We start from the raw sequence: 26518 nt of genomic DNA on the forward strand, positions 1-26518 counted from the left end.
TTAGTGCGAAATTAGCATTACCTGTAGAAAAACTTGATAACGCCTTAATTGTAGAAGTTGCCAGTGGCAAATTTGTACCTGTTAGTAATCGTATTAGGAACATCATCATTGACCTAAACGGAAACGAATTCCAGGAGGAACTATTACCCATAGAGTTAAACGGTTTCGACATCGTTTTGGGTATGGATTGGCTTAGCGCCAACGATGCCGAGATATTATGCCGAAAGAAGATAGTTAGGATAAACCCACCCGGAAAGGAATCATTTATGGTGTACGGGGACAAACACAGAGTGAGTTCTGGAATCATCTCCTTGATGAAAGCCAGGAAATGTTTGTCCAAGGGATGTGCATCGTACTTGGCATTCGTAATCGATGCTAAGAAAGAAAAGAAAGAGGTGCAGAATATACCGGTTGTGTGCGATTATCCGGAAGTCTTTCCTGAAGATCTTCCCGGATTACCACCTGATAGGCAAGTAGAATTTCGTATAGACTTATTACCAGGAACAACACCGATAGCAAAGGCACCTTACCGATTAGCACCGACGGAGATGAAGGAGCTCATGATGCAACTTCAGGAGCTGTTGGACAGCGGTTTCATTCGACCTAGTTCATCACCCTGGGGAGCTCCGGTGTTATTCGTGAAGAAGAAGGACGGAAGCATGAGGATGTGCATAGACTACCGAGAGCTGAATAAGGCAACGGTGAAGAACAAGTATCCATTGCCGAGGATTGATGACCTATTCGATCAGCTGCAAGGTTCAAGCTACTTCTCAAAGATCGATCTTAGGTCAGGATATCATCAGCTGAAGGTGAGAGAGCAGGATATTGAGAAGACTGCATTCAGAACAAGATATGGACACTACGAGTTCTTGGTTATGTCATTCGGACTAACCAATGCTCCCGCAGCATTCATGGATTTGATGAACAGGGTTTGTAAACCATTCCTCGATAAATCCGTGATAGTGTTCATCGACGACATTCTCATCTACTCGAAAAGCCAGGAGGAGCACGGCAAGCATCTACGAGAAGTATTGGAGGTGTTAAAGAAGGAGAAGCTTTTTGCAAAGTTCTCCAAATGCGACTTTTGGATACGGGAAGTACAATTCTTGGGTCATGTTGTTAACCAGGAAGGAATAATGGTTGACCGTGCTAAGATCGAGGCTGTAATGAAGTGGGAACGTCCGAAGAGTCCCACGGAGATTCGAAGCTTTCTAGGATTAGCCGGATATTACCGACGATTTATCCAAGGCTTTTCTTCGATAGCTGCTCCATTAACAGCTTTGACCCATAAAGGAGCTACGTATACATGGAGTGAGAAACACGATGAGGCGTTCGAGAAGCTAAAGAAGAAGTTATGTGAAGCGCCGATACTTTCTCTACCCGATGGAGTCGAAGATTTCGCAGTTTATAGTGATGCATCTGGAGTCGGGTTAGGTTGTGTTCTGACCCAAAGAGAAAAGGTGATAGCATACGCATCTCGACAATTGAAAGAGCACGAAAAGAACTACCCCACTCATGATCTGGAGTTGGCAGCGGTAGTATTCGCCTTAAAGATATGGAGGCATTACCTCTACGGCACGAAGTGCAAGCTCTTCACTGATCATAAGAGTCTCCAGTATCTCTTTAATCAGAAGGAGTTGAACATGAGGCAACGACGCTGGCTAGAACTTCTCAAGGACTACGACTGTGAGATACTTTACCACCCAGGTAAAGCAAATATTGTTGCTGATGCTCTCAGTCGGAAAGTCAATCTTGAAAGAAGAAGGCCAAGAGCGTTAAGAATTGAAGTCGTCTCGACGATTGTGGAAAGTATCAGGAAAGCTCAAGAAGAAGCCTTAGAAAAGAATGACCGAAAGGAAGAACGTTTGGGAAAAACGTTAGTGTTCGGTACGAACAGTCGAGGACTGAAGGTATTCCAAGATCGAATTTGGGTACCTAAGACGGGAGGAATAAGAGATCTTCTAATGGAAGAAGCACACAAGACCATGTACTCGATTCATCCCGGTAGCACTAAAATGTATAGGGACCTAAAACCCTACTACTGGTGGCCGACGATGAAGCTCGATGTTGCGAAGTATGTGGCTGAGTGCGTAACATGTGCGAGGGTTAAGGCACAACATCAAAAACCGTATGGGAGTTTAGAACCCTTACCTGTACCCATGGGTAAATGGGAAGACATCACCATGGATTTTGTGACTAAACTGCCCAGAACGAAGAATGGTCACGACATGATTTGGGTAGTCGTGGATCGTTTCACCAAGAGTGCACACTTCATAGCAGCCAACGAGAAGTGGTCTATGGATAAGCTCGCAAATGCTTACGTGAAGGAAATTGTAAGACTTCACGGTATCCCTCTTACGATTGTGTCAGATCGTGATAGTCGTTTCACGTCGAGGTTTTGGAAGAGTCTACAAGAGGAGTTGGGTACAAAGTTGTGTTTGAGTACTGCTTACCATCCGCAAACTGATGGTCAGAGCGAAAGAACGATTCAGACGTTGGAAGATATGCTGAGAGCATGTACCCTCGAATTCCAAGGGAATTGGGACGACCACTTACCCCTAGTAGAATTTTTCTACAACAATAGTTTTCACTCGAGCATCAAGATGGCACCTTATCAGGCCTTGTATGGACAGAAGTGTCGTATGCCGTCTTGTTGGCTTGAAGCCGGAGAGAAGCAGTTTATGGGCCCCGAGATAGTCCATGAGACTGCTGAGAAATTGAAGGTGATTAGGGAAAGAATGTTAGCAGCTCAGGATCGTCAGAAGAGCTATGCCGACAAGAAAAGACGACCGATAACCTTCGAAGTTGGGGATTCCGTTTTACTTAAAGTCTCACCGTGGAAGGGACTTATACGATTTGGGAAACGAGGAAAGTTGAGTCCAAGGTTTATTGGACCATTCAAAGTTCTTCAGAGGATTGGGAACCAAGCTTACAAGCTGGAATTGCCCGAAGAACTCAATGGTATTCATAACACCTTCCATGTGTGTTATTTGAGGAAATTCATGGGAGATGTTCCCGACATAATTCCAATCTCGGAATTAAGGATGGATGAGAATAAAAGGCTGATCGAAGAGCCTGAGGCAATTATTGACCGTAAGACTAAGAAGTTACGATGCAAGATGGTCGACTTGGTGCTAGTCCGATGGAAACATTCGAATGGGCCGAATCTCACTTGGGAAACAGAGGATGACATGATGAGTCGCTATCCACATCTGTTTGCTGATGCATGATTCCGGGACGGAATCATCCTAAGGGGGTGAGAATTGTAACGCCCGGGTTTTCAGGGCTAAGCATTTTTGTCAATGTAATAGTCTAGGTCAACTATTGTAACTCTTTTTGAAGTAATAAATATGAAATATTTGAGTATTATGTGAATTATGTGTGTTTATGTGTTTATTATTTAATTATAAATGTATAATTAATAAAGAATAAAAATGAGCGTCAAAATTAAAGTGTGAGATAATCCCGATATCTCTACATAAAGTTGTAGAATATGTCTCAAGGTTTCCGTACATATAAAGAATGCCCAAATCCGAGCTATAACGAAGAAGTTATGGCCCGCCGAAGTTTTACGGCTAAACCGGCACGACACCGGGAGACGTAAATAGTGAATTTACGATAGAAGACCTTTTAGCCTTAGCAATCTAAGCAAAAGTCGTAGAATGTGTTAAACTAAGAACATCGATAAAAAGAACGCCCAAATCTGACTTCGTATGAAGAAGTTATGATTTTTCTAAGATTCGGCTTAGCAGTGCACGGCCTGAAACTCGAATTTTAGTTCGAGCGGTTTTTGGCTTACGCAACGTAAATGAGAGTTGAAGATCTCATTAATAGGAAATCAACGGTAAAAAGACAGACAAAAACAGAGTCCGTATGTAGAAGTTATTAATTTTACGCAGACGTTTAACAGTATAATCTCCTTGTACTGTTAAATTTAAGATCGGTCGAGAATTAGCTGACGGTGTCAAAATGAAAGTTGTAGATCTTATTATTACCTACGCGTGGATATAAAGAACGTCAAAAACGGAGGTCGTATGTGAAAGTTACGGATTTTAGAAGTCGGAAGTGTGCTGTGCGAAAATGGGTGATGTGGCACAATCTTGGCCATTGCTTTCTCCCCAAGGCTTGCCACCAGATGGTGACATGTGGCACCAAGTTCAGCCACATTTCACCCTATAAATACCACCTCTCCCACCCTCATTTTCTTCACACCTTTCCCATTCTTTCTTCTCTTTACTTTCTCTCTCTCTCTAGAACCTCTCTCTAGCCCCGAAATCCCCCGAAAAGCCTAGGGAACCTCCCTAGCACGAGGCAGAAGCCCCGGAGTGCTCGAAGGCTCCGAGAAGAAGAGCTTTTCGGCTCGGGAACGCTGCTCCAAGCAAAGCCCGGTTTTCTATAAAACCCGCTGTAAGTGAGCTACGCCTACGCTATTTTTAATATAACTTTTATTTAATTATAGTAACGTTATTAGGAACTTATAATAAATACTTGGGCTATTATTATGGGTTATATAAGTATTTTTTTGACGCTTATATAATAATAATAATAATAGCTAGACTATTAATTAGTCTCGACGAATAATAAACTAAACTCTAGTGGTAATAATACTAGGTTTCGTCGAAGAAAATTCTTTTTAAGAAGCGAAGCGCTGTCTGAGTTCGGAATCACCACCTTTTCAGGTGAGTGCATAGTTACTTTCAGCTTACACATAGATATGAAGTATTTTATATAAATTACATGCTATGTGTGCATATTATCTGAATACTTGCTATCTACGTTAGATGAACGTTGTTATACATGTTTTTAATGATTTAAACTGTATATGTATTTTATATCTACGAAAATGTTGGGGTAAAACATGGGTAGATGTAATAGGTGATGTGTGATAAAATGATGAGAGGCCTCGATGTTGTTGTTGTTGATCTAGTCATCTAGCGGAGTATAGATGACGACCACGGACTCTTCTAGACAGTCCAGTGGAACACTAGCAGGCTCGCAACCTGTAGGTGTTGTGAACGATGTGTTCACCGGTGTACTCCATCCCCCACATGGTTGCCTATTAGGACATTTATTGCTGAGGAATCCCCTTAGCAGTAGTGTCCGTCCCGATGATAATCCTTAGGCTAGGTCCCTTATGATAGGTGTTTAGGGACGTAAAGTGAGGATAACGGGAACGGGTAATCGGGTTATTGTTGATTGATGAAATTAATAAACTTATTTATTGTGGGTTGAAAACCCTATGTGCTCACCAGGCTCCCAAGCCTGACCCACTCAGTTTTATGCATTACAGGTAGTGGCGCATGAGCATAGGTGTGATGTTTTGGACGAGGGATTACGGATATAGGCCTGTAGATATGAAATAATGTAGTAAGGCTTATATTGTACTGTTTATACTTTTGATCTGTACGAACATGACATCCCGAGTCTTTTAATGAAATACATTTCTATGGAAATGCTTTTGCTAAATCTTTATCATATTATTGTTTTGGGACAAATTCCGCAACCCTTTTTATTAAAAAAAAATAACTCTGATTTTGAAATAAAGTATAAACAAAACCGGTCTTTTCTGGCCGTGATTTTGGGGATGTCACATCATACTTTAAAGTTCAACTCAATCCAGTTAATTAGTTAATCAGTAAATCATAATTTACATATCATATTTAGTTGATCATATTTCACATATCATAATTAGTTAATCGTACTTCACAAACTGGTTACCAATGCACCAATTAATCATACTTTAACACAGTAAACAAGAAAACATATGCAATAGTTACTATTTTATCATACTTTAATACAATTACAGTTATCAAATGAAATGATTAAGTAATTTGATAGTTAATCATAATGTAGTACTTCAAGTTTTCGACACAATTAACAAGACAACACATATATGGTTTCAATGGAAGTCATGACAGTCACATAATTACAGTTTTATTCAATAGAATGGCACAAAAGTTTTGGTTTGAGCTAAGAAAAAACAAATTTATTCAATAGAATGACACAAATAAAAATGCTTTTTTTTTATGTAAAATAGTCCAAAAATGGAATTTATTCATATAGCGGTTATAGCGCCGCTATAGCGGTGACCATAATCGCGGCACTAATAGCGTCACCGTTATTCTTAAACTGCTATTTTGAAATAGTGTTTCCTTACCCCGTTATCCGCTATAACACTGCTATTGACTACATAAATGAACCATATGTCACACAAATAAATAACTAGGCGTGGTTGAAGATATCTACCTTAGTTTCCAAAGGAAACAATATTTCTTATTATAATCAAATATAAAAGGGTTAATATATTTTTCGATTTGTATACATTTGGTCACTAGGTTTTTTTCGTCCATATTTACCCCTTCAACTTGTTAAAGTGTACATATTTAATCCTTATAATCAGCTACTATAGCTTAGTCGGTAAAGATGACTTAATAAAATAATATATTTCTCAATTTATACACATTTAGTCCTTAATATTTATTTTTTGTTTGCAAAATAAATCTTTTTTATTTTGCAAAATAAGTTATTTATATTTTTGTACTCATTCAGTACTTATAAATAATTTATTTAAAGTTTTCTCACCAAACATGTTTTGTTGTGAAAATGAAACGTTACACATAAACATCAACAGACACACACTTCATCAATGATTATCTCACGTAAGATGTGAAAAAAACCTTAAACAAATCATTTATAAGTACTAAATTAATACAAAAACAAAAATGACTTGTTTTGAAAAAAAAATATTAAGGACTAAATATGTACAAAGTGTGAAATATATTACCCTGTTAAATCATTTTTACCGGTTAACCTGAAATAACCGATCATAAGGACTGAATGTATACGTTTTAACAAGTTAAAGTGGTAAATGTGGACGAAAAAAACTCAACGACCAAATATGTACAAATCAAAAAATATATTACCTTTTTAAATCATTATCCCAATATAAAACACACCTCATCACATATAATTTGGAATTTTTTCAATTATCAAGAAACAAAAATGTGATAAACGCCACAACTTCAACTGCTCACCAATCAATCTACAACCAGATAATCCGTGGATCTTTTGGTGTTGGTGGTAACATTTTCCAAACTTACACATTACATTACTTCTAGTAATTATAAAATGTGAATTTTCACATAAAATAACCCTCACAATAGCCTATAATTCTCCCCTTCATATAGAAGAAAAAGAAAATTGATATAGCATATCATAATATCTATCAAGATTTTCTAGCAAGTAGCTCACATGTGATTATATCATCAATGGAAGTTGCACAACTCCCCGCCCCAATCACAGGCACAATATTGAAGATGGGTTCATCACAAATCTTCAACCTTTTTGTTGTTTCAGCAAATTCATCAAATCTAGTTTTGAAGATGAATGATAACTTTTCATGGGAAATGTTGGAACTTGTTGGAAAGTAAATTCTCAAATTCTGCAAACCATAGTAACCAATGTTGTATAAGAATCACATACATCCATACATACATATACATATACATATACATATACATATACATATACAGACACTAACCGTTACATCATCCCAAGAGTAGTAGTTCTGTAAGAGGACTTTATCAAGACGATATATGCAAAATTTTGCAACTTTTCCCATTTTCTCCTCAGCATTGTCAACATTAAAACAGGTGTTAAAAATTTCACTTGTAATTGATAAAACAACTGCACATATTCTGTCACGTACAAGACACGTCTGAACACATTCATCATGCCATTTTTCTGGTTTAAAACACGAATCAAAATGATTCTCTTCATATTTCAGATCATTAACCACTTCCTCAGTTTCAGTATTATTATTATTATCCTCAACAAAGAGCATGGGCTTCACTTCCACAAAAGCTCTACAACAACATAACTAAATGGTTGAAATCGATATAATGATGAAAGTAGAATTTTTTTTTTTTTTTTTTGTAAATTTGAGTACCTTTTTGGGAGATCAGGGACAAGAACATACAAGAAAACCGGATCGAGCAATCGCTTTGTCTGATTAAGGAATGAATTCTGTTTTTCTTGGAGACTGATTCTGTCCAATTTTGAAGTAGACTTAGAACAGTAAATGACAAAAAGTATGGCTGATGTCATTATCGAACAGTTAAATGATTTTGCAATAGCTTCACTATTTACAAGAGCTTGTTCTAATTCACCAGTGGGGCCCCCACCACATAATGTCATGGTTGGAGGGTCAAACCCTAATTGACCAGCCATGTGGAGTATCTCTTTATGCAATGTCGCCTACACAAGAAGGGTATTTTAGACATTTGATTAATATAGTCAGACATTACATTTGATATGATTGATTTGTTATTACCTGACTATATGGTCCGATACAACTAGGAGCCCACGAAGAGATGCTTTGCACATGAAGAACTTTTTTACTTTGATCATTTGTTACCAGAATTTCCACATATGCCCTTCCTAGACCAGCTTCTGACAAAGGAAGCTCAATTGTACTCCGTGATGGGACACCAAATCGACATTTTTCTTGAGTTATAAAATCTACATATGTTTCATTTGCAACACCAAACATGTTCATATCTGAGATATACAGATGAATGTAAACCACATTCTCCCAAGAAAAACCAGCTTCATTAACCTCTGATTCAATCTTCAGTAAAATCATCTTCAGATCCTCCTTAACATCTGTCATAACATTAACACACATAAACAATATAAATTACATTCAACATATAAAATAAAACTTCATAATTTTCTGATTTTAACTTACCTACTGAAGTTTCTGAGTCTTGTAGCCAACAAGATATGGAGAAAGTGTTGTCTTTTCTAGTTCTTGAAGTATGAAGTTTACGTGTTTTAACTTGAGATAAATCCAAGGGGACATGAGAATGAGATGGATGACATTTGTTTTCCACTGTTTCTAGGGATTCATTTTGTACTTCAATTACAGACCCCATATTCTCCAAACAGAAACCGTTACTTCTGTTAGTGTCACTCACAGAATCAGATTTTGGTTTATCTTCACAATGGAATGACACAGGGTGAAGGATTCCCACAGGAGCTATGGAATTTGAATCATGAAGTACAAGTTGGAATTCATCTAGAACAATTCGAGCATACTGGAATAAATCAAAACATGAGATCAATTAAGGTTCTATTTTGCAGTTTAAGAGAAAAAAGACTTACTTTAAACAGGGGACAATCAAGTGTCAATGTTTCATATTCTCCCCCTTCACCACATACGTTACTTCCATATAACCTGCTTTGAAGGAAAAAACTTAGTTGACAAAGAAAAGGAAAAAATGAAACTTGTTTGTATGAAAGAAAAAAAAAAAAAAAAAAAAACATACTCATTTAACTTAAGAAGGTGTGACCATAGGTATGACATTTCTTTTCCCAAGTGCTTTGAAGGATCTAAACCAATAGCTGCAACCTTTACTGTGATTGCAACAATCCCAGTTTCAATCTGGTTGGGCCCACAAAAAGAAAAGAAATGTTTAGTAGAGGTGAAGAACATTTGAAGAGATTTTAATAATATAACTAAATCAATGTACCATTTGCTGTAGGAGCAATGATTGATCCAACTTCCATAAATATGCAAGAGATATGAGCCCTAATCTTGAACAAACATTTTCTACACGTAATCTTTGATAGTCAGAAGCAATTGCACCAGATGAGACTGCTGTAACAGAAGGAATCTGCTTTTTCACTTCTTTTAACAAAATAAACATGTCTTCTACTTCATCACCAGTAGTCATGTTGTAGCTAAGGTCGTGACGCCTATAATATACATACAAAGATTTTTTATTTTATTTTTAAATTGATCTTTTAGAAGAATTGTGATTAAATAGCTTGCCTGGTGGATCCTTGTATTCTTCTTCTAAACAAAGGCACTCCCATGCAATTTGCATAACTTACAACAATCTGATGACCAACCTGAGACATATCAAGTATGTAAAAGTAAAACAAACACCAAGAAATTAGTTTAGCACATACTTTATACTAACTAATCATATTATCATGAATTGTTCTTGTGTTTTATGAAATAGAGAGACTTACAGTTTGATACATGTAGCTATCAAGCTCATCTACAGAATCGTTAGCAGGCAACAAGTTTGCTAATGCAACAACCTACAGTAGAAGCATCACTTGTTTAAGTAAAATTCACTCCATGTTGTATGTTCTCATAACAACATAGACAGTTAGACACTAATAAATGCTTCCTTCATGTGGATATAAAGTGGTTATTATGCAATCTTACCTCATGACCATATTGGAGACACTTCATCATTGCAAAGCAGCTGTCTTTGCCACCACTGACTAACCCTACAACCTTCATCTTTGCTTTCACAGATGGATTTTGATCAAAAGTATAAGGTTCCAACTTTGACTAAGAGAAGTTTATCTGCTACAAAGTTGAATGTAACCAGGAAACTGTAAGTAAGAAATCACATAACAAGTATCATTGGTGCAGATATGATTATATTCCAAACATAAACAGATCCTATACAGTAAAATACAACTTCTACTATCTTTTGACACCTCATACTAAACACTATCACAATTTACCAAATCTAAGTACACAAAACAAAGTTCACGATTAATAGGGCTTCAAATCTACTTACCTTTCAAACTTTTAACTTTCAAGATTCAGCTATCAACAGTAGAAAATAGAGCCGTAATGATGTTGTAATACTTAATTCAGTTGCTAAAGTTGAGAACTTCCAGAGTCCATTGAGAAAGTAGGAAGAAACTGAGCTGCGATAGTATGAGTATATAGGGTTTTGGCTTTTAAAAAGGATAACTAGTTTTGTTTGCAGATTCGATGCTTGCACAGATGGGTGATAGTGGTTTTTGATAAATAAATTAAAACAGCTGTAGAATTTCTTTTAACAACCATTAGCTCTAAAAAGGTTAAAAGCAAAATCCATATCAAGTTTCAATATGAAAAGGCACCAAAACTTGAGCGGGTTGACTAAGACGAAAAGCGTCACGCACGAAAATGGTTATACCTTGTTGACTTATTCGACGAGAGGATAAATGAGAATCGAAAGCGCCACACCGTGGAACCAACGAATATTGGTTTCAATTTATGGCTACAATACTTTGAGACTCTACAAAACGGAGAGCAACCAACTATAAGCCCACTTCTATCTGTTAGTTGAATTCCCGAAGAAGGAGTTGTTAAGGTGATTGGGAGTGGTGAACTAGTAACCGGGGGCAGCAGGCGGAGGAATGGGGAAGGAAGAAGGAATTAAGGGCTTTTGGTTTGGAATTTCTGAAAAGAAAGACGATCAATAGATGTTGACTGGTTAAATTCAGGCAACAAAAAAATATTCCTATTTCTTTCACTTGACTGCGACCGCCGTGTACACCATTCTTTCCGGCGAGTTTGAGTGACAATCGGTTAGGGTTCAGGATTTTACTTTAAATTCGATCAAATTAACAGTTTGACGAGAAAAAAATAAAATAAAAGTGGTCGTCGATCATTATTAAGAACTTATTTCAATTTCTTTATTAGAAGTTTAGACTATAAAGAGTAAATTACACGAATGGTCCCTATGGTTTAGGGTAATTTGCGCGTTTGGTCCCTAACTTATTTTTTTAACTTAGAAGGTCCTTACTGTTTGTTTTTGTTACGCGGTTGGTCCCTATCTTACCTAAAAAGACTATTATCTCCTTGATTTTTTTAATTTATCTGAATAAACACACATCTAATCCCACTCTCTCACCTTACCTCACCTACCCCATCATTTTTTTCCTCTTTAAATAATAATATTTTTAGATAACACATGGACCAAACGCGTAACAAAAATAAACAGTAGGGACCAAACGCGTAACAAAAACAAATCATAGGGACCTTCCGAGTTAAAAAAATAAGTTAGAGACCAAGCATGCAAATTACCCCAAACCATAGGAACCATTCGTATAATTTACTCGACTATAAAAGGTAATTATTATTATTATTAATCAAGGACCATAAATTATTCATACTCAATTGAACATAAAATAATATACATATAGTCATAATTTATATATACCATATTTCTGTTTTAGCAACATAAATTAACATAAAATAATATACATATCTTACAAGATTTTACTTTAGGTTGATTAGGCTACAAAAATAGTTTATTGATGATTTAATGGTTTGTTTTAGGATGTTGTTAAGTACACTTTAGTCAAAGTATATTTCAGCCTAGTTATTATACGGTGGTGCCAAAAACAATTATAAAAGTTTTAAAAAATATGAAAAAACAAGTTGATTCTCAATGAAAAAGAACCAAATTTTAGAAAAGGATGTATTTTGAAAATAGAATAATGTGTAAATAAATAAATAAAAACCTTTGTTCTATAATTTTTTCAAATATAGTCAATGATATATTAAGAAAATGATAAATCAAAATAATCTTATTTACCGATTTTCAGGATTAAAGAAAAAAATTAATAGGTTTTTAAAAATAACCATGAATTCTCATTTTCATAGTTTTTAAGGAGATTACATATTTCATATGCAAAAATGCATGTGAAATATATATATATATATATATATATATATATATATATATATATATATATATATATATTGCTGGGTAAACCCTTCAAAAACCATTTCCATATAAAAAAAATTATAACGTAGTTTTCAAGTTTCCTCAAAAAAATATAAATAATCATTTGGCGATCTTAGATATTCACCATATTTAAGCCTATGAAAATACTTAAATATGTAAATACCAACATTTCTAGCGGTAACCAGCAACCTCAGCAGACTTGAGAGACCTTATCGAACTCAACCCCTATCTATACAAGTTTGATTCAGATAAATTCATCATTAAGCCCAACACAAAGTAAAAGCAATTCAATGGCGTCGTAATATTCTCTATATTTTAAGTAATCCAATCTCACATCATTAAAACATGATGTGCATAAGGAAAATCTAAAGATTACACATTGCCATCTTTGAGCCCGTCATTTATAGCCATCAGAAGACCTCCATGGCAAGAATAGAAAGATAAGAAAGAGAGGATCTCCATAGTGAATACCCTTGTGAAGCTCAAACTTTTTTTTACAGACTCCCATTAAGAAGTACTAAGTCTTTAGCCGACAAAAAACACCCTCTAATCCAGCCTATAAAATGCATGATCTAAAATAAATAGTCGTAACTCAACGAGTCATATGACTAAAAAAAATACTCTTTAAAAGCAACATCATTTTCTTATGTTTGTTATATATGTCGATAATCTTATTCACCATAAGAAAGTCGTCTAAAATTTGCATACCTTTAACAAAAGTTTGACTATTAAATACTCACAATATTGTCAACCACCCTAGCAAGTCGGTTAGCCAAAAGTTTGGCTATAATTTGTATTGCATGTCAATTAAACTAATTGGCTGGTAACCAATTATCAGCATAAGGCTCGACGCCTTTGTGATCATAGTAATAAAAGAGGCATTGCACCCTCCCAAACCGAAATATTTCATAATGTCGTCTTCCATAAAATCTTAATATTTTTTCAAAAAAGTAAAAAAGAAAACCATTTGGGTTAGGCGATTTATCGTTGCCACAAATTTCAATCCGCAAACCTCATGAACTAAAAAGCAAGATTCCAGTGTACTCACTTAGACCGAGGACATGTGGCTTTGGTTTTGGAGTTTCACACCATCAAAAATTCTGAATTAGATAATTTAAAAAAAAAAAAAAAAAAAAAAAAAACCCACATACAACACCTTCCTAACACTATATGGATCGATAATCCAAGGACTTTCTTGTTTAGTCCCTCCTATAGCAAGTTGTCTTTTTCTAGGGTTCCATGAAAAATACTTAGTCTTTTCATCTCCCTCATCCCCCAAAGAATCTTAATCTCATAGAAACATCATTAATCTCCATTTGATCAAAGTCACTTAGTTGAGTGAGTAAGAATAGAACATCATTTCATCATTATCTTTTTTAATGATACAAAGCTTTGCTTCCAACTCGTCTTTGACACATGTTTTTCCATTCTTTTCGGATTTTACTTCACTTTTAACACTTGTTTTAGATGTTTAAGTCTGTCTTTAAACATCAAGTGTTTGATAGTAGAAGCTGAACCCACTTTGTGACATCTTCATCATTTCATTAAAATTGTCACATTCTATCTAAGAGTTATACATCTTGAAAGGAATATGTCCATTGTCATCTACTAATTGTTTCAACATAACAGGGTGATGATCATACATCATTCTATTCAAAGCAGTTTCTAAAAGATCAAGAAGCAAGTCAACAAAATCGTCAGATATATATATATATATATATATATATATATATATATATATATATATATATATATATATATATATATATATATATATATATATATATATATATATATATATATATCCATTTTGCTCAATTTCTTCATGTTTGCACTTATTTGTGTGTATTTGTATATAATATTTTAAAAATAGGTTCGAAATGGTCAGGTTGAGAACCGGAATGAGAGTGGTTCAATAACGACCGGTTTATGGTTTATGTCAATTTCTAAATTGGACGAAACTAGACGTTTTCTTAAATCGAGTTGAACCAATATGATAGAACCGGTAAAAAAACCGTTTAAACAAGTTTATTGGACTTAGATAGTTGGATTTCACTCGTTCTTTAAAAACAACTCATTTTCAAAGCAAAATGAACAATCGATGATCGGGTTATCTGAAGTATACACAACTCGAGGGCCAACGACACACACCACTATCGGACACGACTTCGAGTTACACAAGATACTAGTCCTAGTCTGGCATTGATCTTCTCAACTTGGAAACATTTTGCTTCTCAATTGTTTGTCTATTGCTTTATGATATAGTTCATTATGAACCGACGGTTTAACCGGAAACTGATCACTAGACCGGTTTAGCAAAAAGATCGGTTGTATCCTCTCATAGGCACGTCAAAGAGACTGACATCATCAATAAAATCATTAAAATGAGAAAACTCTTCAATATTAATTTTAAAATCATGTATCTTACCATAAAAATTTCCTTAATACAGACCGGTTCAACTAAAAGATCGGTTGTATCCTCTCACATGCACGTCCAAGAGACCGACATCATCAATAAAATCATTAAAATGATAAAACTCTTCAATATTAATTTTAAAATTATGTATCTTACCTTAAAAATTGCCTTAATACATTTCTTTAAATAAAAGATTAAATGCTAAATCATACATTGTACTTAATTTACTTATGATAAACATTTTTCAATGAAAAGGCTCTAATGGTGGTTTTTTTGACAAAATTTATGAAAGATTATACTGAAGATAAGCAGTTAGTATCAAATCTTGATTTCGTATTGTATTAGAATCGGTACTGAATTTAATGAGACGGTATTCGGTACTCACAAAATTCAGGATTCAATACCATTGGTAACGGTGTTATCACCGAAACCGATACCGGTACCGATAATGTTAGTTCGATTCGTTATCGGGACAGTATCGGGTGCATTCCATGCTCATCCCCGGATTAGACATGTTTGAGGAAAGACCATATACCATCTCTATTTTTTATATTGTTTTATATGGTAATTGAAAAATGATTGATGATTTTGATTATTGTTATTTAGACTTGGATAGAGGAGTTGAAATAAATACCAAGTTGGAATCCTTGTGTTGAAAGATGGAATTTAGGAAGAAAAGCCTTTTGTGAAGATGTTTTTTTTAGTTTCGATGATGAAAAGGTTTTGTTTTGACATATTTAAGTCCCTAATCATGTGCTTATATCAATTATCAAAGGGCATGTGGTCTAATGGCATCAAACATGTTGGAAATGTGTCATTCAGCCAACTGGTTGAGGATTCCAATCCCATGATATACAAAAGTGTCTCAGAAGCATCTTTGGTTAAAGAAAAGAAACTTAGATAAACAGAAAAGGCAGAAAAGACAAAGAAGCAGCTTAAAAGATGAAGATGAAATCAAGCAGAAAACGAAGCTAGTGACATTTTATGAACGAGTGCATTAACAAAGAAAGAGATTACTACATACACAAAATTCAATATGTCCAGTCAGGAGGGGGATTGAAAATTAAACAAAGGTACATGTGATGAGATGAAACGCGGCAGTCGATGGGTCTTTAGAAAATGTTAATGCACATAATAATATATATGATGATGATGATGATGATGATGATGATGAAGATTCAAGATGCTATCTATGAACATGAACATCTTTGGGACAAGTGCAGTTTGATTCACGGGAAAATGTTTCCAGAAGAATACTGAAATGCTTCAAAGTTCAAATTATATCTTTCTCTCTGTGTATATATATCACCTGACTGATTTCATCCGGAATCCCCACCCCCTTTTGTATACTTCTTCTGTGTGCAATGGATCGATCGATTTGCAACTTTTCGGCTTTTTCATCATACACAGACACGGACACGGACACGGACACACTGACTGACTGACTCACTGACTGACTGACCGGCTCAAAACTCAAAAGCTTTGCAGCCTTCTCTGCTTCTGCCTGCTGCTTGCTTTGCTTTGCTTAAATTAAAGAATGTCTTCTCAAGTCTCAAGTCTCAAGTGAAACAGAGAGAGAGGAGAGGAGGGAGGCTGGTAGCTTAGCTTAAAAGTTAAAAAGGGGCTTCAAGGGATTCATCCCATACATCTGCACTACCATTAGACGCATCTTCAGCATCTTCCTCCATTGAAAGCCGTATATATTCCCGATGTGCAAACCGGTCCCACTCTGTCAGTGTCGGATTCTCACGTTCCTGTTGCGTTCATTTTTTATTATTATTTTTTTTAAACAATTTTAATATCATTGATGATTGATTGATTGATTGATACGTACCTGACGAATGAGGAAGGGGTCGCGACTTTCATACGCCATGAACTTGTTCAGATTAAACAAGATATTGAAAACACTGCCAGAAAGTTTGCTTCCTTTTAGGTCGCCAAGTGTAAAATACCCCTCATCCTGCAACTCACAATCGTTTTCGTTTTTTTTTTTTTAATAAGAATAATAAATGAATTGAAAGCATCAAATATAGTTACCAAGTAAGTAGCTAGCATACCTTTGGTCCAACCATATCAACTATCTGACATAAAATGTCCTCAAAAAGAACAGGCTCTTGAGCCATGCACTCCATGCGATGCAACTGTTCCTCATAGAAGAATTGCATCTCATTCCTTGTCACTGCCCCGTTTCCATCCAAGTCTATGCACTTGAACCTATCAAATCAAATCAAATCAAATCACCTTTTTTTATATCTCTTATGCCACTCACTCCTACAGAATTAACTTTTTTTTTAAATAAAAAATAAAATAAAATACCAGTACTCAAGACTTGGCTCAGACGACTTATCCTCTTCAGACAAAATGAAGTAAACAAAATCCTCATATCCCATTTTCCCTTCAACCTTACTCGTAAACTTTCTTGGAACCTGGTGGTTCATGGTTATGTTTTAAATTTTACAAAATAAAAAATATGACAAAATACAATACCTGGGAAAATATTCTGTCAACAATCCTGTAGGTCAATGCATGGTTGCCATATCTTATAAGGTTCTCTTTATCAATCAAAAAATCATGATCTGTGTCCAGCTCCCAGAATTTGCAATATATTACATAGAAATGCTCGTAAGAGAAATATCTGTGGAAACAAAAAATCAAATCACATTAATTTCACTTAAAAGCTTATTATGATAAAAAGTTGATTTGTAAAATCTATTCTATTTATTATACCTCAAAACTTTGTTTATGTCTTCTTCTTCATCTGCATGCAGCATTGCAGCAATTAGATTTCCACGTTTCAGCTCCCTCAGGGTCAGACGGCCATTACCCCCTCTATTCACATAGTAAAATATGCGGTATATTACTGTTTCAGCTGCTCAATGCAATAAAAATACATATATGTGTTAATCATCAATTCAATGCTATTATTATACTTTTTTTTTATAAAAATATGTACATAAGACAAAAAAAAAAAAAAACTATTCATTGCATTGCATAGCATCTAAATAACAACATACCATATCTCTCCTGAAACTCAGGTGTGTTTTGTAAGAACTCCAGACCTGGATGACTTGCTAAAAGCTCACGAAGTATGGGTTTGAAGTCCTCCTATTGCAAAACTCACAAAAATCACATTTGCATTTCCACTATCAAAATAAAATGAAATGAGGGAGCTTGAGTAAAGAGGAATACATGAGTTAGATATCTCAACTCAGGCTGCTTCAAAATTGTAAATATTTGGGTTGCTATATCTTTTGTCAACATGTTGCTATGGACCCAATACTCAACAAATGCATCCCTGCAGTGTAGCCATGTTTTAGTTTTAGACAAACTTAGGAATATAAAACTAAAATGTCACAATATCAATCATAACTCATAACCCATAACCTGCTTATCATTTTTTTTAATATGACCCTTATGCATTCATTATACAACCACTTCATATGATTTCCAGAAATTCAGATTAGCTACTCATAAAGGCATAGATAAGAATATACCTGGTCACACCAGTGCCATTAACATCAATCTTTTTGTAAAGAGCGGTAGAGAAAAAAGAAGGCAGCTTGCAAATTTCCTTGGTAATTGGCTTGAATTCTATTCATTCAATTCAAAATCAGCACAAATGAAGTACACATATACCCATTGAAAAGGTAAACTGATGATTCATGATATAATATGCATTATTACAATTAGGGAGATGCCTCACCATGCAATTGTAGCCCTTCCATATGACCATAGAAATATTGGTTGCATTGTAATAAACATCGTTCTTTTAGTTCATTTGGGGGTGGACGACCATTTTGAAAGTAAAACTGCAACCATTACCATGTACTTGAGTCAAAACTCAAAACTTGAGCATTAAAAGTTAAAACAAAACAGATCAAAACAAGAATTGATTTTTTGCTATCAAATTCAAACCTGAGGTATTAACTCTTTTGCTGGCTCACTCAATAATCTCAAAGGAGAACCTAAAACTGATGGGCCCGCCCTATGTTTTGTAACACGGGGAGAACCAGAACCAGATGAACTTCTTGGTGAGAGTGGAGGTGTGCTGCCAGCTGGAAACATGGAAGGTATTGAAGAGCTGGAAGTAGCCTTAGGGCTGTTGGTTGATCCAGGGACATTCAATGGAACACCCGCCTTTGCATTGTTAACTAAAGATTTTACCTATATATTCAGAGAGGAAAAATCATGAATGGTTTTCTTGTTTATCCAACAAACTATAAGTCTATAACTAATGAAAGTGATGATCATGAATTGTCTATATATGCTATTGATGTGGTAGTTACTTTTCCTATATCCTATTCGGTTGTTCTTCCATTTAAATGAATCATTCAACCCATGGACAATGCGCACAAGGTAAACATTCGATTCGATGCCAGATGCCAACCCTAATTTGGGCTAGGTAAGTTATAACTGATGAAGAACATCAGATTCAATATTTATTAACTACCACTTTGCCATCTTAATCTAGCTACATCTGACAGAAACCAATCTAACCGTCAGCAACTGATGATAAAGAAGTATTATGATAAGGTATAATACGACGATTTGCTTGCACAAAAGAAATATTATGATTACAGTACTTACTAAAGGAGTGGTTTCAGGAAGAGAGAGCCATTGCTCGAATAGTTTTTCAGCAACATAAGGATTTGATTTAATAGCCAGAGGAGACACTTCATTCAGCTGTAACAATTCAGGGTCAAGACAACCCGCTTCACCATTATTATCCATATCCATCTTTCCTCGATCAAATCCTTTATCAGCACCTGAATTCAAACTCTATCATCCAGATCTCAAATTGAAAACCCACGACGATCAACTTAACCCTAGTAAACCAAAAAAGGAAACGGAACTTTTTCACATATATTGTAATCGTACGGGCTTGACTATTCTCTCGCTTAAGAGTCGATCAATCGCATTGAATCATACTTGCGAACTGGGAATGATAAGATTTTGGGAGTTTACGGAGCTAGATGAAACAGATCCCAACCTGAAATTGGGGTTTTTCATAATAATGTTCGCGGAGATCGATGTGGAAAGTGGATGGTATGATGAATTTGGGGGAGTAAGATTCGAGATTCTTGCATGAGTGATGTTTGGGGAAATAAAGAGAGATTGCACCTGAAGCGGAGAAGAAGATGAAAGAAGGAAACGCGTCGTTGGAAGGCCTAACCAAAGCAGGCGACCAAATGGACAAATGCACGATAGTAATAGAGACGAAAAAAAATTGGGTTTATTTCTCTTTTTTTTTTTTAAAACGTCTTTGCTTATTAGTATGTTTTAGACGCACAATAAGATATAACTATTCTAATTGTCAAACCTATTTCAGCCAAAACCAACAATATTAATAAACCCCAAAACCTAATAATTTTACTAATCACGCATATCTAAAACATAATAAATCATAAAATTTAAACAAATATTTTAAAATCAAATTCAAAATAAATAGAAGAAAAACTCATCTCGTTTTAATATTGAGTTCTTAGTACTCTACAACTCAACCTAACTAAAAACCGTAACCCAATAGAAAGTTAAGCCCACTTAAGTTTAGCCGAAACATAAATCTTTAGTCTATTAAGAATACCAACCCCTCTCTCCCTTACATCTGCAATAAACCCTATTTCTTTTTCTCATGTTATTCTATTTTTCAGTCAAGAAACACAACGAATTTCTTTCTCTCTTCTTCCCTTTTTTTTTCTTTTCTTGATTCACGGTGGTGGTCTGATTTTTCTATGAAGATGTTGATGGTTTATGATTTTCAATTGTTTAATAGGTGGCCATATGTGGTGATTAGCGGTAGAATTGATACGGTGTCAAGTTTTTTTCTCTAAACCGTTTATCGTACTAATTATAGTTGGCAGAAGAATTTAATTACTTGTATCGTAACAAATATGTTTGGTACCAACTTATTTGGCAACCAAAAAAATTGGTTGATACATATTGGTATTGATATATACCAAAACTTGTGATTATCGATTGAGAACTTGCAATTGCCAATTGGGGAAGAATCGGGGGAATGGTAATTTTGGTGTGAGAAGTGGGAACAAGAGGGCGAGAAGTAAAATCGTGAAAATTCAAAATCGGTAGCCTAACCTAAAAGGCTAAAAGTGAACATTAGTAGTTGAAGTTGTGGTCACTTGTGTTACTAAATACCATGGTTGTAAATGGTAGCCTAGACGCTAGGCGAGCAACAACTACCTACAATTTTTATCAGTCAGTCAAATTAGACAGAGTCGGTTAACTAAGGTCTAGACGGGCCTAGGTGGCCGAAATTTCCAATTTTTTAAATTTTAAAATTTCTCAGATTTAAAATTTTTAGATTTTTTAAATTTCAAATATTACACCAAAGTTTTCAAATTTTCAAGTTTCAAACTTTCAAATTTTCAAATATTTATTTATTAATACTAGTAAGGTACCCGCACGATGCAGCGACGCCAGATAGTTCATTTCGGTAGATAGTTTTCATACGGTGATTAGTTTCCTTTTCATTTCAGATAGTTCGTTTTAGCCTTTTGACGAATTGTTTAAGTTTGGATAGCTCCTTTCAGCAAATAGTTTTCAGCTAAGCAGGGGCGATTCCACTATAGTGCCAATAGGGCACCTGCAACTCCTTATTTTTTTCGAACGCAGTGTAAAAAAGTTTCGAATTTTTCATTTTTTATACTATTGTGCCGCTACGTAAAAAAATATCTCCACCAACACCTATGTGTCACTGGCAACACCTACTACGAAATTCGGCATTCGCTCCTACAGCTAAGTACGTAGGTGTGGTGTAGGAATAGTTCTTTATTTATTGTTCTGGTTTCTGTTTCACAATACGTCGGCGACCAACGGTTAATTCGGTAATTACTATCTGATGGTGATTAGTTTTGTTATCGACAATATGTGTTTGGGTTCGACCAATTATTAACATAGACAAATTTGGTTCACGTAGGTTTGACCCAATGTAATTTATTGTTTGAACCAAATACCTAAATATCAAAACGACCATGACTTGAGTGAAAAAAATTCAGATAATTGATAAATGAACAAAACATTTCATGATAAAATATAAAGTAGATACAATCTTTGCCGCCTTGCTTTCCCTTTGCATTGTTAACATGTCTCAAACAAAATAAGAGGTAAAAGTGAGGTAAATTTCAAAATATTGCAAACAAAAATGATGGACTTTATGCTTAATTAAAAATTATCAATACCTTATCATGACCAACCATGAAGTCGTCAATAGCTGCAGCAAAATAGTGAAAATCTTATTAGATTCACCATACCATTTGTTTAGAAAATACACAAACAATGGTATTAATGATATTCAAATGTTTTGCGTTCAATGGTATACATTTGAGTATATAATAGAATGAATGCGTTTCAAAGTCAGGAATTTCAGAGTCAAGCACCGAGGACCATCTTTGACAATAAAAACATAAGAAATAAAAATTAGTATATCGGTTATAAACATATAAATGTATATTATGATGAAAATAAAGAGCATTGATAACCACAAGCAACAATGCTAATATCATCTTAGTGTATATGATTCAAACAGATCCCACAAGGCAGCTTCAAAAGATACAAACATAAGCATTTAAAATTTCACTCAAATAGTAACATATTAACCATTTTACCATAACTTACCTCTCCAACTTATGGTGGCTTAATAATGGTATTATCCAACATTCTAACATCTTTATGAGCTTTGTCTTCATTTGAAACCATGATTTGTGAATATTGCATTGAATCTTGAAGTTTGAAGATGAGAAGTTCATTATCAGCACTTATAATATAAAACATTGTTAAAATGATGGATTGAAAATTGTGGGTTACCTATAAGGAGGGTAGCCTTTAATACTCTTGTCTACCATGTAAGATGCATAGATAAAAGAGAATTAGCTTTCTTCTATAAACATCTTTCTGCAACAAATTAACTAATATCATAACCAAAATATCTAATAATAAGAAACTAAAACAACATATGCAGAATTCACCCTAGAACTCCTAACATAGCTATTAAAAGCAATGATAAGTTTCAAAGCACCCAACTTCACCTCAAACTCAAACCTCCAACTTAACTAAAATAAATGAAATACAACTACAAAATAAATTTTAAAAAACCAACCTTCACCCTATAAACCCAAACTTCCATCTTGTCCAAAAAAAGAGAAATTGAAATACAGAGGCTTGAACACGATAACATTCTCCTTAAATCAAAAGTCAGATCGGAATCTTTGGTGGTGCCTAAAATAGGGATTAAATTATTTCTTTCATTTGAAGAAAAAAAAATTTAATTTAAATACCAACCATCTTTCTTCTTTATCTTTGTTATTGTATAATCAGAAGTGAGCATGGCCTCTTCAACCTTCTTCCTAAATCCATTCTCCCTTAAACAAGTGAGTATTAAAAGAACAAAATAACCTTTTAAAAATACGCAATAAATCGGGGATGAACAATAAATACTTTCGATCCAGAACTTTATGCGAACCAAAAAAAGAGAGTTTGATTTTGACTTTTATTTTCCTTGGAAATGATAGGGTTTTTTTAGAGAAAGGTGATGACTGTAGACTCACATCTAAGAAACAAACATGATGTGTCATCTGTTAAACATCTCAGACCAGCGACTAACATCATTCATGTGTTACATTGACTTTTGCTTGGGTTGGTTTTAGCATGCTCTTATCCCTCCATTCATGATCATACAAATTAAACAAAAAATTTACAAATAAATTAGCCATTATTACTAATTTTAAGTTGACTCGTAACAAATATAACAATAATGAAGGAAGATTATCATATATCAGATCCAACCCTACATGAACAACTGATAACATAAAAAGCAAAATCACCAATGTTGCATACAGATTTGAAATGGAGATTTCAAAGATTCGGATTCAGAAGTAGAAAAAGGGTCATCGTTCTTCATGTTCGTGATAGATAGGCAGATCGGCTCTGAGATCTTTTGACTTATGACCATTTTATCCACTTTATCTGAAAACTTCACCATACTTGACCAAACATTATTTAAGGCAATATGTTGAACAACTTGGGTGCATGATCTGTAATCTGACAAAAAAAAATAAAAAATCCAAGGCTCTTAAACCCATTAAATAACTAAAAAGCATACATTGATCCATAGATTCATCACTTAAGTTTTATACTTAGGTTGTCAGCAAGAGATAGAAAAGAACAGTGAGTGGTAACATACAAAGTGGAGCATCATGGGTAGTTCCTTCTATTTCCTCTCCCAAATGGCCTACAAATTTATGAAAACTAGTCATAAGTTTTGGTCTCTAGAATCAAACAACAATCCATTCTTGTTAGTTATCAATCCATTGATACCTGCAACACCTACAAACTCACAAATATAAACCACATTGACCCAAACCAAAAAAAGAACTCACAGAAAATTCAAACAACAGAGAGATAGTAAAGAAGAAGAATGCAAAAAAGATTGTCGGAAAGTGTAATTTGAAAGACCTTTTTAAATTTTAGTCTAGGAGTAGGAAATCAATAACAGATATGTCAAATCTGGATCAAAAGTTTCTTCTTACCTCCATCAAAGATCCGCAACAATGAAATATATAATGTATATAAATATGATAACTTGAACCACAATCGACTATCTTTCCATATCGGTCTTTTGTGTTTAGGTTTCTCAACTTGATGATTACTTCAGAAGGAATACTTATGGAATAACAATAGGTATGAAAGGCTTTAAGGGCGTTAACCAAAACAAAACCCTAAATTGCATTTAAGGAATGAGAATGATTTATGGAATAAATCTAATCAAGGAAGGAATACGATATTTCATAATTGAATTTCACGTTATTTTCATAATCATATCATGTGATTGAGTTAGAAAGACGTAGAGATAAGGGATAAGGCTAGCCACATAAAATAGTTGTACATGGTGTTTTAAAAATTATACCTCTTAAAATTCAATAAATGTTGAATATGTTTTATAAGATAGTTAATATATATATATATATATATATATATATATATATATATATATATATATATATATATATATATATTAAAGTTATGAAAGTTAGTAACAATAAACTTCCTAAGTTTTTGGCAAGATTGGTCCCTAAAGTTATGTATGTTTGCTTCTCTTTTTTTGTCAATTTCTTTTGTCATTTTTGGTCCTCCAACTTATGTTGGTTTTAAAAAAGTACTTAAACCTTCACCTTTATGCTTTGTTCACAAACAACCCTTTCACTTTTGTTTGAGTTTTTCATAACCCTCGCATTTTATTACATATTATTAGTATTTAGTCTTTTGGCAGGAATGGTCCCTCATTATTATTATTATTATTAGACAAAATTTAACGATTGGTCCCTGTGGTTTACCAGATTTAACACATTGAGGACAACGATGGAAATCAAAATCACTCTTTTACTCCTAATCCGAATTTTTTATTCATTTATATTTCTCTTTTTGGTTTTAAATGAATGTTTATTTATTAGAAAATACTCACCCAATACCATAAAGTCACCCACCAGCTGTCATCACCACCACCACCACCAAAATTACACAAATGGTCCATATGGTTTACCCGTCATCATAAATTCAGTCTCTACTACCTTAAAAACAACGGTCTATATTTTTCGGATTGGTTTTCCGGCCGCTGTCATACATGACAATAAAGTTCAATTTGTGAGACCATTTCTTTATTTTCTTCGTTTATTGCAAGAAATAATTATTTAGATTTCTTTACTTATGTAATTAAATGACATTATTTATCTTCCTTTACTAGATTATCTCAATGCAATTCAACATGCTACTTTACTTTACAAAGCAATACCTTCCGACCCCGGCAACATCGGGATTTTTTTCTTGTGTGTGTGTGTGTGTGTGTGTATATATATATATTATTGCATTCTAACTAAGTATTGTGCGGATGTATGATTGATTGTGGACCAATCATTTTAGTTATTTTAAGAAAGTGATTAATAAATATTATTTAATTAAAAATAATTGAAAAATATCATCTAATTTCACTATAAATGTATTTTAGTCAATTAAGATAAATTTAAAAAAAAAAAATTCCAAATTTTTTAGGGGTGATTAATTATCTTTATTTAAAAATTCTGATTTTTTAATTAATTCAATTTTAATTCTAACGTAATTTATAAATATATCTGGTTTTATTCTCACCGTGGAAGGGACTTATAAGATTTGGTAAATGGAAAGTTGAGTTCAAGGTTTATTGGACCGTTTAAAGTTCTACAGATGATTGGGAACCAAGTGTGCAAGCTAGAATTAACCGAATAACTGAATGGAATTCATAACACTTTCCATGTGTGTTATTTGAGGAAGTTCGCGGGAGAAGTTCCCAACATGATTCCACTTTCATAATTAAGAATTGATAAAAATAAGAGGTTAATTAGAGAACCAGAGGCAATCGTTGACTGTAAGACTAAGATGTTGCGACGCAGAATGGTCGAATTAGTGTTTGTCCGTTGGAAACATACGAATGATCCAAATCTCACTTGGGAAACGGAGAGTGACATGATGGGTCGCTATCCGCATTTGTTTGTTGATGTGTGATTCC

At 34.4% G+C, this 26518-nt stretch overlaps 2 protein-coding genes and 2 long non-coding RNA genes across 7 annotated transcripts; 1 reads left to right on the plus strand and 3 right to left on the minus strand.

Moving 5' to 3' along the window:
• Positions 1-4225: 4225 nt before the first annotated feature.
• LOC145029313 (uncharacterized) lies at positions 4226-5347 on the plus strand. Its single transcript, XR_013676465.1, has 3 exons — positions 4226-4407; positions 4612-4679; positions 5291-5347. It is a non-coding gene; the product is annotated as an uncharacterized LOC145029313 (long non-coding RNA).
• A 1613-nt stretch (positions 5348-6960) lies between these two features.
• On the minus strand, positions 6961-11460 carry LOC145032643 (endoribonuclease). Of its 4 annotated transcripts, none has more exons than XM_078981525.1 (12): positions 10992-11460; positions 10241-10384; positions 10039-10110; positions 9836-9915; positions 9534-9759; positions 9330-9445; positions 9166-9238; positions 8750-9098; positions 8333-8664; positions 7949-8256; positions 7541-7865; positions 6961-7441 (listed from the first exon to the last, which is right to left on the minus strand). In XM_078981525.1, the coding sequence occupies exons 2-12, from the start codon at positions 10316-10318 to the stop codon at positions 7226-7228; spliced, it is 2175 nt and encodes a 724-aa protein (XP_078837651.1). In that variant the 5' UTR covers positions 10319-10384; positions 10992-11460; the 3' UTR covers positions 6961-7225. The 4 variants fall into 4 exon arrangements, with proteins under 4 accessions (XP_078837651.1, XP_078837652.1, XP_078837648.1 ...); XM_078981526.1 differs by having other exon boundaries at positions 10241-10387; XM_078981522.1 differs by having other exon boundaries at positions 10605-11460.
• A 4482-nt stretch (positions 11461-15942) lies between these two features.
• LOC145032644 (serine/threonine protein phosphatase 2A regulatory subunit B''beta-like) lies at positions 15943-20166 on the minus strand. The gene is made up of 12 exons (XM_078981527.1): positions 19555-20166; positions 18883-19131; positions 18671-18776; positions 18462-18558; positions 18157-18262; positions 17982-18072; positions 17695-17836; positions 17455-17602; positions 17284-17393; positions 17025-17181; positions 16802-16927; positions 15943-16721 (listed from the first exon to the last, which is right to left on the minus strand). Exons 1-12 carry the CDS (start codon positions 19702-19704, stop codon positions 16581-16583), a joined length of 1623 nt encoding a protein of 540 aa, XP_078837653.1. The 5' UTR covers positions 19705-20166; the 3' UTR covers positions 15943-16580.
• A 3580-nt stretch (positions 20167-23746) lies between these two features.
• On the minus strand, positions 23747-24726 carry LOC145029314 (uncharacterized). The gene is made up of 3 exons (XR_013676466.1): positions 24510-24726; positions 24164-24306; positions 23747-24021 (listed from the first exon to the last, which is right to left on the minus strand). It is a non-coding gene; the product is annotated as an uncharacterized LOC145029314 (long non-coding RNA).
• Positions 24727-26518: the final 1792 nt, after the last annotated feature.

This window comes from Lactuca saligna, chromosome 2 (genome assembly GCF_052625555.1).
Source record: "Lactuca saligna cultivar CGN05327 chromosome 2, ASM5262555v1, whole genome shotgun sequence".
NCBI lineage: Eukaryota > Viridiplantae > Streptophyta > Magnoliopsida > Asterales > Asteraceae > Lactuca > Lactuca saligna.